General features: G+C 50.4%; 1 protein-coding gene across 2 annotated transcripts in view; it reads left to right on the top strand.

The window, feature by feature from the left end:
- Positions 1 to 12,835, top strand: part of LOC140392864 (pregnancy zone protein-like) — a 391,109-nt gene that overhangs the window by 193,636 nt on the left and 184,638 nt on the right. For both annotated transcript variants that reach the window (XM_072478606.1, XM_072478607.1), the window contains exons 17-18: positions 6,216 to 6,291; positions 8,252 to 8,420. In XM_072478606.1, coding sequence (XP_072334707.1) covers positions 6,216 to 6,291; positions 8,252 to 8,420 — 245 coding nt within the window. The remainder of the gene's footprint in view (positions 1 to 6,215; positions 6,292 to 8,251; positions 8,421 to 12,835) is intronic.

Raw genomic sequence — 12,835 nt, 5'->3', positions numbered from 1 at the left:
AGATACGACCCACCACAGTCGTATCATCTGCAAACTTATAGATTGAATTGGAGTTGAATCTTGCCACACTGTCGTGTGTGTGTATAGGGAGTACAATAGAGGACTGAGCACACATCCTTGTGGGGCCCCGGTGTTGTGGACTATTGTGGAGGAGGTGCTGTTACCTATTCTGACAGATTGCGGTCTATTGGTGAGGAAGTCAAGGATCCAGCGGTACAGGAGGGGTCAAGTCCAAGATTGCGGAGTTTGGTTATTAGCCTTGTCGGGATAATGGTGTTGAAGGCGGAGCTGCAGTCTATGAGCAGCAGTCTGACGTAGGTGCCCTTGTTGTCGTGATGTTCGAGTGTTGATTCTAGGGCCAGAGAGATAGCGTCTGCTGTTTATCAGTTGCCGCGATAGGTGAACTGCAATGGATCAAGACCATCTGGGAGGTTGGCGTTGATCCGTCTCATGACTAGCCGCTCGAAGCATTTCATGATAACAGATGTCAAGGCCACTGGTCGGCAGTCGGTGAGGCACACTACCCTTTATTGCATAAATATATAGCCGTTCCCCCCTTTACTCGTTTTGTCCAAACAACGACTTTTCTTAACATTTAAACACCAGGCCCAATTATACATTAGGTGTATTACTTTATCATAGAATCCCTACAATGCAGAAGGAAGCCATTCGGCCCATTGAGTCGACCCTCTGAAAGAGCACCCTACCTAGACCAACTCCCTACATAACCCACACATCCCTGGACACTAAGAGTCAATTTATATCATGGTCAATCCACCTAACCAGCACATCTTTGGACTGTGGGAGGAAACCGGAGCACCCGGAGGAATCGCACTCAGTCACGGGGAGAAAGTGCAAACTCCAGACAGTCACACAAGGCTGGAATTGAACAAGAGTCCCTGCCGCTGGGAGGCAGCAGTGCTAACCACTGTGCTACCATATATATAGGGACTGCCATTATATTTTCACATAACGTAATAAGACAGTCTCTCAGGTGGACGTCTATTCCTTTTGGGTTATACACGATGTTCTGGAATCTGGCTACTCGAGACCTTTGAAGTGGAAATTACTTTGATGACCCTCTTCATAGGTATTGCAAATTCCTCAGAAGCAGAATCCAAATTTGTCTCTGTGCTTGGTCTCTGTACAGAGGTATCACTGCTTCTGTTTTCCAGTGAGAATACGTCCCAGGAAGTTTCAGTGATTTCACTTTGTGAAGCTTGTCGCCAAACTCTATCATCATACGTCTGTTTTCTTTTTCTTGTACATCTTAAGTTGATGGCGTTTGGCTGTGCCCAACTTGCTTTGGCAATGTAGCCCTTTTTGCCACAGCTTTTCCGCACTCCAGCATTCCCCCCGTTGAGTGTCCAACTTGTGCACATCAATGGCATTGTTGTACTCTTGCAGACTTGTTTTTGGCGGTCTCCATCATGTGGTTCTTCGCTCAGGCTCCTATTTGTGAAACCTCATTTGCTGCTAGTTCCATTGATTTCTACAGCTGATTTCAAAGTTAAGGCACTTTCAGTAAGCAGTTTTCTCTGACTGGCTTTGTTGCCAGGTCCACAAACCAGCCTATCCCAAAGGGTGTTGTCTAGTGTTGCACCAAACTCGCAGTATTTTTGTAGTCTTCTTAAGGTCACCACCTTCTTTCACCTTCTTCCTGACTACTCTGGTGGAACTAAAACCTTTCTATAATTAGATATGTTCTTCTAGAATCTTCATCAATTCATTGTAGGTCTGATCTCCCAGAATTTCTGAATGGGCTGCATTTTGCAGTCACATAAAGGTTTTACACATACTGAATTGAGAAATGTCACAACCCTTAGGTCCTCTGGTGTTTCTTCGTCAAACACACCCACGGCTTTCAGGGTCTGTACTTTCTTCCTGCCTTCTATTTTCCTTTTTTTATATGGAAGAAGCAAGAGGTCTCCTAATCCACACTGCAAAATGTAAATTGATATTTTTGGCCTGGATTATTGTTCATTTTCTTCGATTAGTAGCTTGCACAGAATCACCATTCTTGCAGCCCTTTTCACTTCTATCGCTGTCAGTCTGTCTGTCTCTCTCTCTCTCTATGTGTCTCTCTATGTCTCTCTCTCTATGTCCCTCTCTCTCTATGTCTCTCTCTCTCTCTCTCTCTCACTGTCTCTAACTCTATCTCTCACTCTGTTTCTCTCTCACTCTGTCTCTCTCTCTCACTCTGTGTCTCTCTCACTCTGCCTCACTCTGTCTCTCTCGCTCTGTCTCTCACAGTCTGTCTCTCTCGCACTCTGTCTCTCTCTCTCACTCTATCTCTCTCACTGTCCTTCTCTCACTCTGTCTCTCTCTCTCTCTCTGTCTCTCTCTCTCTCTCTGTCTCTCTCTCGCTCTCTATCTCTCACTGTCTCTAACTCTATCTCTCACTCTGTTTCTCGCTCACTCTGTCTCTCTCTCTCTCTCTCACTCTGTCTCTCTCTCTCCCACTCTGCCTCACTATGTCTCTCTCACTCTGTCTCTGTCTCTCGCAGTCTGTCTCTCTCGCACTCTGTCTCTCTCGCACTCTGTCTCTCTCGCACTCTGTCTCTCTCTCACTCTGCCTCTCTTTCTCACTCTATCTCTCTCACTGTCCCTCTCTCACTCTGTTTCTCTCTCACTCTGTCTCTCTCTCTCTCACTCGGTCTCTCTCTCTCTCTCTCACTCGGTCTCTCTCTCACTCGGTCTCTCTCTCTCCCACTCGGTCTCTCTCTCTCCCTCTCTCACTCGGTCTCTCTCTCTCACTCTATCTTTATCTCTCTCTCACTTTATCTCTCTCTCAGTCTCTGGGGAAATTCTCCATGGCCTCTCGCCAGTAGAGGGAATCCTAAAGGCCCAATGAATCAGATAGATAGATAGATAGAATTTACAGTGCAGAAGGAGGCCATTCGGCCCATCGAGTCTGCACCGGCTCTTGGAAAGAGCACCCTACCCAAGGTCAACACCGCCACCCTATCCCCATAATCTAGTAACCCCACTCAACACTAAGGGCAATTTTGGAGACTAAGCGCAATTTATCATGGCCAATCCACCTAACCTGCACATCTTTGGACTGTGGGAGGAAACCGGAGCACCCGGAGTAAACCCACGCACACACGGGGAGGATGTGCAGACTCCGCACAGACAGTGACCCAAGCCGGAATCGAACCTGGGACCCTGGAGCTGTGAAGCAATTGTGCTATCCACAAGGCTACCGTTGCGAGTCTCCCAGCACATCCCGTCGGCCTAGTTCAGATTCCCGCCCAGACCTGGGGGAAACATGGAAATAGCTCATTAGAGCTGTTGTGAATCTAAGTTACACCATGCTAACGATGAGGGTGGAGTGGGGCCCTTGACAGGATGAGGGTGGAGTGGGGCCCTTGTCAGTGATTATGGTGAAGGAAACCTTGCTGCAATTAGCGTGGAGTGGGCACCATGCCAGCGACTAAGGTGGAGGGACAATGTTGCCAGCGATGACAGTGGAGGGGGATCATGCCAACGAGGAGGATTGGGGGACCTTTCCAGTGATAAGGGGAGAGGCTGACCATGCCAGGAGCCAGGAGGTGAGGGGACCTTGCCAGTGGTCGGGGGGGGGGGGGGGCGCGGGGGGGGGGGGGGGGCGGATAGTGGGATCCTACCAGTGATCTAATAGGGAGGGGGAAGGGGGACCTTGTCAGCGATCTGGGATGAGGCGGACCTGACCAGCGATCCGGCAGGGTGGAGGTCCTTGCCAGTGATCCAGGCGGAGCGGGACCTTGCCACTGATCTGAGGGGGAGGGGAACCTTGCCAGCAGTCTAAGGGGGAGAGGGTCCTTGCTGGCGATCCGGGTGGGGAGGGGGACATTGCCAGTGATCTGAGAAGAGGAAGGTTGACTTGGCCAGCGATCTGTGGGAGATGTGGACCTGGCCAGCGATCCAGGAAGGAGGGAGACCTGGCCAGCGATCCAGGGAGGAGGGGGACCTGGCTCGCGATCCAGGGAGGAGGGGGACTGGCTCGCGATCCAGGGGGGAGGGGGACCTATATAGCCTTCAGAGGGGTTGAGGGTATGTGATGAATGGTTACTGTAACACTGTACCCTTGTCATCATGTAAGGTGATGTCCCCTTTAAGACTGGGCTTGGAACCCTGGGGAACTCCGCCTCTGGCTCCGACCAGCTGGGAGCCGTAAATAAGGGGCCGCCTTGTGGGTGGCGTAGCTGTTAGCACACGTCTCGGCACCAGTCTAGTTCTTAGTTTATTAAAGCCTTCTTTACCGTTTACACTCTGAGCGTCGTTATTGAGGGTACCACACTTTAATAAACTAAACTACATCAGGATGGACGCAGGCCTAAAACCAGAGAAGTTCAACCTGGAAGCACGGACACCGGAGGCAAAGGAAAATTTTAAATCCTCGCTCCGATGCTTCGAGGCTTACCTGGACTCCTCAGAGACTCCCATCCTGGGGCCGTTCAAGCTGCGTCTACACCACGCCCGGGTGAGTCACAAAAATTTCCGCCACGCTCGAAAAGGTGATGACTTGTGAAGAGGCGGTCGAGCTACTCCGCAAGCGGTTCGTCAAGCCTATCAACGAGGTGCATGCCAGGCATTTGCTCTCTACCTGCCGGCAGCGCTCGGGCGAATCGCTAGACGATTTCGTTGAAAAACTCATCGTGCTTGCCAGGGACTGTGACCACCAAGATGTGACAGGGGAAGTCCATATGAACCTGCACATCAGAGACGCTTTCGTGTCCGGCATCCGCTCGACCTACATCCGGCAGCAGCTGCTCGAAAACGGGGCAAAAGACCTCCAAGACACGCTAACGCTCACCTCCTCGCTGGAGGTGGCCCGACATAACTTGGGTACGTACCCCGCGGACTCTGCGAGCCCCCCCCGGACTTCCTCAGACTCAGCCATATTACAGGCCTGCGCCACGCGGTGACCCGCTCATCATGGGGGCACACCGTGCTACTTCTGCGGGCAGGGCCAGCACCCACGCTCAAGCTGCCCAGCCCGCTCCGCGATCTGCAGCGACTGCGGGAAGAAGGGGCATTTTGCGAGGGTCTGCCTGGCCAGACCCAGGGGCCAGAAGAACAAAGAACAGCCGGCCCGAAAACCAGGCTCTCAGGCCCGCAGGCCCCACAATGCGGCTGCGCACTGACCCGACACGCCCCCTTCTGACGCGTCACCAGCCTCGTGCGAATCATGGGAGCGGCCATCTTGTCGGCGGCCATCTTCTCGACCCGACACGCCCAGCCGATGGCGGTGGCCATTTTACGAGTCCGACTCGGCTGAGGACTCTTACTACCCGCGAGTGGGAGCGATCACCCTCAACCAAACTCAGCCAAAACACCTGCAGAACTCTATGATGCAGGTCCAGGTCAACGGGCGCGACACTGCATGCCTCTTCGACTCCGGGAGCACGGAGAGCTTTATCCATCCTGAAACGGTAAGGTGCTGCTCCCTGCGCACCGGGCTTGGAACCCTGGGGAATCAGCCTCCGGTTCCACCCATCTGGGAGCCGTAAATAAGGGGCCGCCTTGTGGGCGGCGTAGCTGTTAGCACACGTCTCGGCACCAGTCTAGTTCTTAGTTTATTAAAGCCTTCTTTACCGTTTACACTCTAAGCATCGTTATTGAGGGTACCACAGGGTACATCAGCAGTATTCGGAGTTTGGGTGCCCCAATCTCCGAAGAGCAGGACCTGTCAGAGAGATTAGGCCCTAGCCCTCTCGTCCAGCAAGACCTTTGTTGTGCCATTGAATGGGGCAGAAAACCCCAACATGGGAAACATTTTTTAGAAGTGCCATTGAATGGCACTTCGGGTTTACTCCTCGTGCAGCAGGAATCACTCCGGTTTTCTCACTGGTGGGAGCACTTAGTCTCCAATGGGGAGAATCATGCTCTCTGTCTCTCTCTCTGTCTTTCTCTCACACTCTCTCTCTCTGTGTCTCTCTGCCTTTCTGTGCCATTCTCACTCTCTACGTCTCTCTGTCGCTCTCTCTCTGTCCCTCTCTCTCCCTCTGTCTCTTTCTGTCTCTCCCCGTCTGCCTCTCTCTGTTGCTATCTCTATCTCTCTGTCCCTATCCCTCTGTCTGTCTTCTTGTCACCCTCTTTATCTCATTTTAACTCTTCCAGTCCAATCCCTCTCTTTGTCTTTCTCTCTCTGTCTTTCTCTCTCTCCCTCTCTCTCTCTCCCTCTCTCTTTTTCTCTCTACTCCAATGATTGTGTCTGACCTTCCAAACAGGATATGGGACTGAAGATTTTGACGAACACAGAGTATCACAGACCCATTCAATGTGAGATCAACAAAGAAATTACGTGTAAGTCCTGTGGGAATCTTCTGAACTCCAGATAACTGAGCACGATTCTGTGTGCGGATCTTTCAACTGGGGGTGGGGAGATGGAGGGGCTGGAGAATGTACATCAGGACCCTTCAACAGGAACCCCCCCCCCACCCCAGACTGTGGTACCCCCCACCACAGACCCCACACACACACTCCAGACTGTGATACCCCTCACCATAGACTCAGAGCCCCCAGACTGTGAGACCATAGACCCTCCATACTTACCCCAGAGTGTGGGACCCCTCACCACAGACCCCCACCCCCCCCCCCCCCACCCCCAAGGCTGTGAGACTTCGCACCACAGTTCCCCACACACCCTCAAGACTGTGCGACCCTCACCACAGACTCCCAAGACTATGGGACCCCTCACCACAGAACCTCACACCCCTCAGACTGTGGCACCCCTCACCACAGACCCCCATACATCCCAAATTGTGGGACCCCTCACCACAGACTCCCAAGACTGTGGGACCCCCTCACCACAGACCCCCATACATCCCAAATTGTGGGACCCCTCACCACAGAACCGCACACCCCTCAGACTGTGGCACCCCTCACCACAGACCCCCACACACGCCCCCCCCCCCCCAAATCTGTGGGACTCTCACCACAGACTCCACACCCCCAAGACTGTGAGACCCCTCACCACAGACCCTCCCCAATACACTGGGACCCCTCAACCCAGACCCCTTACATACACACCACTCCAAACTGGGACCCCCCCCCCCCCGCCAAGATATACAGCCCAGATCGTGGAACCCCTCACTACTGACCCCCACAGCCCCTAGACTGTGGGACCCCTGACCATAGACACTCACACACACACACAAGACTGTGGGACTCCTCAATACAGACTCCCACTCACCCCCCCTGACTGTGCGACCCTTCACCACAGATCCCCACACCACTCCAGACTGTGGGGACCTTCACACACACCCCAGAGTGTTGGACCCCTCACCACAAACTCCACCCACGCACACTCCAGACTATGGGACCCCTCACCACAGACCCACACACAGAAACACCAGACTGTGCACCCTCACTGAACAGACACACACACCCCAGATGTGGGACCCCTCAACACAGACCCACAAACCCCCCCCCAGACTGTGGGACCCCTCACGACAGACGCCCCCCCACACTCATTCTCTCCAAATTGTGGGTCCCCTCACCATAGACACCACCCACACTCACACCAGATTGTGGGTGCCCTCACCACAGACCCTCACATGCACTCTCGACAGTGAGACCCCTTTATACAGATCCCCACACACTCCCAGACTGTGCACCACAGATCCCTGCATGCACTGCAGTCTGTGGAACTCCTCACCATGACCCCCACTCATCCCGGAGTGTGAAATCCCTAACCACAGACCCTCATACCCCCAACTGTTGGACTCCTCACCACAGTCCCACATACACAGACCTGCACACCCCAGACTGTGGGACCCCTCAATACAGACCCCCACTCACTCCCCCGACTGGGACCGTTCGCCACAGATCTCCAAACTCACTCCCAGACTGTGGGACCCCTCACCACAGACACTCACAGACTGTGGGACCCCCTCACCACAGACACTCACGGAGCCCACAGACTCTGGGGCCCTCACCACAGACACTCAGAGCTCCCAGACTGTGGCGCCCTTCACCACAGACCCCACACACCCCAGACCGTGAGACCCCTCACCACAGACTCCAGACATACACCCCCCAGACTAGGGGACCCCTCACCTCAGACCCGCAACCACCCCAGGAGTATTGGATACCTCCGCAAAAGCCCTCACACTCACCCCCTGGACAGTGGGACTGCTCACCACTGCACAACCCTCACCCCCCAGAACACATGTCTCTTCACACTCTCCTTCACCCCTTCCTGCCCTTGGTCTCCCCACCCCATCAGTAACTAACCTATGTCTCCTCGTTTTGTCTCTCACAGATGAATATTTTGACATGGCCTTTGGGCTAGCATATGACAGCCCTCCTGTTGCCAACAAATTATCTCGGGTCGGTACGCGTCATAGAGGTATGCTACCTGGACCCGTTCCAGGCACAACAATCCGGAAATATTTCCCTGAGACCTGGATCTGGGACCTGGTCCCTGTTGGGTAAGTCAATCTGATAACTTTGTCTGTCAAACCTGTGGTAATATGCGTGTGAATAGTTTTGTACATAGTTGTTAGTCATGCAACCTCCAACCAGCTGGTGGCATCAGACATCGGTCACGTGACGAGAGATACCCACCAGTTGGTAGTGAGTCGTACAACAGGTCAGTCACACATAGGGTAGCTCCAAGAGAGTTCACCAAATTCATTAAGTAACTTTGTCTGTATTGTAATCTGTTTGTTATCTTACCACGTGTTTAACAATAAATCATCATTCTAGTTTAACAACCAGATGTTCTGTGTACATTATTGCAACGGTGGGATCACAGAACGCAACATGGTATCAGGTGTGCAGAACATTTAAAGGTAACAACAGAAAAGACAAGAAAAAATTAACCGAAGAACGAAAAAGAAAAGATTCTTCCGCTGACCGGGCGAACTACGGCTATCTGCAACTCAACGCAACAAACGCCGGTGAAGTTCGAGATGGAAGGTTTAAAGGCACCCCACCAGCTTCAAGTCTCGGGTAATGTAGATGAAAACTGGCGCGTTTTCAAACGACAATTTAGACTCTAAGTTTCAGCCCTTGGCCTGCAGGCACAGCCTGATGAAAGCTGAATTGCGTTGCTGCTCACAGTAACAGGTCCTCAAGCAATCGAAATATACAATACCTTCGCTTTTGACAGCAAAGAGGAAAACAAGAGCCACGATGAGGTGATAATGTACTTCGATCGGCATTGCTCTCCGATAAAAAACGAAACATTTGAACGATACATATTTCATACGCATATCCAAAAACCAGGTGAATCTTTTGACAGCTTTGTAACCGACTTGAGGCTGAAGGCCCAGTCCTGCAATTTCAGTAATCTAAAGTCATCGATGATCCGCGATCAAATAGTGTTTGGGACATCGAATCATAAACTCCGTGAGAGATTGTTACAGGAAGAAGACCTAAAATTAGAAAATGCTATAAAGATGTGCCACGCAAGTGAGCTGGCTGCACAGCAGATCAGCACACTCAGCTTGAAGCATTTTGGTGGCAACGTGGAAGAAGACACCAGCGTCCATCAGCAGTTCAATAAAAAATGTGGTCTCAGTACGAGTGATCATTTTGAGCTGACCGGGTCTGCCATTTTGTGCCAGAAATGTGGCAATCATCATAGACCACAGCAATGTTCAGCATATGGGAAAATATGTTCCAAGTGAGGCCGCGCACATCATTTTGCGAAACAATGCTTTTTGCGTCCTACATTGGACCAATGCAGTTGATGAGACGTCCCGGAAGAACAGTTCTTCATTGATCTCATTTCAACCAAGGACACGATGGGTCCGACCATAAAAAGGTGAAGAAGTCGTAATGGCCAGTCGTGACAGTGGTAATGGCAAACCTGATGCCATCAAAAGCAGATGGACGACCCTGGTGATACTGAGCGACACACTGATAAAATGCAACCTCAAAATGGGTATGAGGGCCAACTTCCTCAGTCTTTCCCATTGCACGGGCTGCATGTTAAACCAAAAGTTGTGAATCAACCGAGACTGCTGATATACTATGGTGGGAAGATTGAGACACTGGGTGTATGTGAACTCGAATTATGGGTGCATGACAGAGCTCACATAGTAACATCTTAACATCTCCCATTGTGGACATGAAAAGCGAGTCCAGCATAGGAGCGGATGCTTGTGAGGCACTGAACTTAGTTGAGCAGCTGTACGTTCCAGACAGTGAGCTGCCAGAGATTACTGCAACTCGCAACGAGATTTGCTGGCGCAGTTATTCAATGAGAAACAGGCAAAAGTTAAGGCAGGGGACACCAGATCAGATGAAGAGATGGACGAGCCAAAGGGAATTCCAAACACCTGGTTAACGGTCTTCAAGAAGGTGTATATACTCAGTGGTATGATACAGGAGCATTATGAGCCTATCATAAAGCATCTACAAGATGTGAACGTTAAATGTTCAGAGCTGGAACAGCCAATGAGCTTCACTCTGGAGTTTAAGTTTGAGCCAAATGAGTATTTCACAAATGAGGTAATTATGAATGTTTACCAGCTGGAATCGCGGCCTGACAAGCTCGATTTCTCATTCTTTGATGAACCAGAAATCACGGGATGCACAGGGTGCCAGATCGTCTAGAAGAAAGGAAAACATTTCAGACTGAAAACCATTAAAACAAAGCAGAAGCATAACGGTCAGAGTACTCGTAAAACAGTTCTGAAAACTGTACCAAATGACTCATTCTTCAATTTCTTCAGTCCTCCTGAAGTTCCACAGCATGGAATGTTAAATAAAAGTTCTGCAGCAGGACTCGTTGCTGACTTTGAAATTGGTCATAATTCCATGTGCAATGTCGTACTTTACAGGAGAAGCACTTGCAGATGATACTGACTCCGATGATGAGTACTACGATGACATTTATGAAGACCATGAGTACAATTAGGAAAGTAGGGGCTCAGAGGATGAACCAGATGAGGATGACTATGAAATGCTAGTCAGATTGTTTTGCAGGAGTGACGGTAAACTAGATGAGGATGCCTGTGAAACCTATTTAGGTGGTTTGGCGGGAGTGACAAGGTGATCACAAGGGACGCCCAGTCTGCACAGGAAACCGAGAAGTGTAAAAGCTCTGAGCTTGCTTATGCAGAGGCTGAAAGTGAGATTGCACTAGCAGACACTTCGGATGAGAGCAACTCAGCTGTGAATAGACTAATAATGGAAGAAATAATATCTATTCTGGAGAAACTGGCTCCAGAGGCATTCGGTCAATCATCTCAGGCATACAAAATGGTTCCAGTAGTGGACTTCCCAATACTCAAGGTCACTCCACCAAAAGATGAGTTAGAAGAGCAGATGGTTGTACACAGCTCCACAATGACGGATGATCCACTACTTGGTTATTCAGGAAAAGATGACCCATGCATTGTCATATCGAGTGATGAGGAGCCATCACTTGGGGCTCAAACACAGGATGCAGGAACAGGACCCATCGTTGGGGATGTGGATCCAACCCAAACACCAGACTATGAGGCTCTGCAGCCCACTACTGAAAGTGCAGTCCTGACCACAATCACACAGTCCTTCAGAAGTATGCCAACACGGGACGTCTCAGCAGACGATCCACAAGCAACCACTCCCATAACGCAGGCCAGCGGCAAGACGGGTGCTACCAAAGCCAAGAAGAAAAAGAGGCGCAGTCACAAAATCGCTCTCACGAAAAAGAAGAGGAAGAGGAGAGTGGGGGATGCCGTGAGTCGAAACTATGATACTAAACAGGAAGACATCGGCAATGTGTCCGACAGGCCAGAAAGTACACGACGATGCATCAAAAAGCAATGTGTTAAAAAAACCAAAGAAACTGATGAAGCAGAAGCTGGTGAAGCAGGAAAGGCTAGCAAGGATACCTGTCTTCAGTACACATTGTGTCAAAAGACTAAGACAAAAAAGACCTACACGGAAGCCAGTCTTCCAGAAGCAAAAGCAACCTTGTCAAGCTGATAAGAGTCCAGAGGATAAACAGGGTGATCCTGTCGGAGATGCAAAATGAATTGTGCACCAGGGACACATTCACCAGGCATATCATGTTGATTGAAGCACACTTGCATCTGCATATGGGTATAACATGTGTTAAAGGATAATACAAATCATGTTTTATATATAAATGTTATCATTTCCAAAGGAAGGGGGATGTGGTGCTAAGCCTGTGAATAATTTTGTACATAGTGAGTAATGCAACCTCCAATCAGCTGGTGGCATCAGACATCGGTCATATGACGAGAGATACCTGCCAGTTGGTAGTAAGACGTACAACAGGTCAGTCGCGCATAGGGTAGCTCCAGGAGAGTTCAGCAAATTCATTAAGTAACTTTGTCTGGAGTAATCTGTTTGTTATCTTTCTACGTGTTTAACAATAAATCATCGTTTCAGTGAAACAACTAGATGTTCTGTGCACATTATTGCAAAGGTGGGATCACAGAACACAACAAAACCATGACTGACGACTTCTTTCAGCTCTTGGGAGAGCAAATGAGCTGTGAACTTGGGGTTTCCATCAGAGAGATTATTTCACTCAATACGCTGAATGACAGGAGCAATGGACACTCAGAATCAACCTTACAGAGGGAGACAGACAGAGAGAGAGACAGACCGAGAGAGAGAGACAGACAGAGAGAGAGACAGACCGAGAGAGAGAGACAGACAGAGAGAGAGAGACAGACAGAGAGAGAGACAGACACAGAGAGAGAGACAGACACAGAGAGAGAGAGACAGACAGAGAGAGAGACAGACCGAGAGAGAGAGACAGACAGAGAGAGAGACAGACAGAGAGAGAGACAGACCGAGAGAGAGAGACAGACCGAGAGAGAGAGACAGACAGAGAGAGAGACAGACCGAGAGAGAGAGACAGACAGAGAGAGAGACA

This window comes from Scyliorhinus torazame, chromosome 16 (genome assembly GCF_047496885.1).
Source record: "Scyliorhinus torazame isolate Kashiwa2021f chromosome 16, sScyTor2.1, whole genome shotgun sequence".
NCBI classification, from domain to species: Eukaryota; Metazoa; Chordata; class Chondrichthyes; order Carcharhiniformes; family Scyliorhinidae; genus Scyliorhinus; species Scyliorhinus torazame.
The sequence above is the reverse complement of the archived record's forward strand: the minus strand, read 5'-3'. Positions and strand labels throughout refer to the sequence as shown.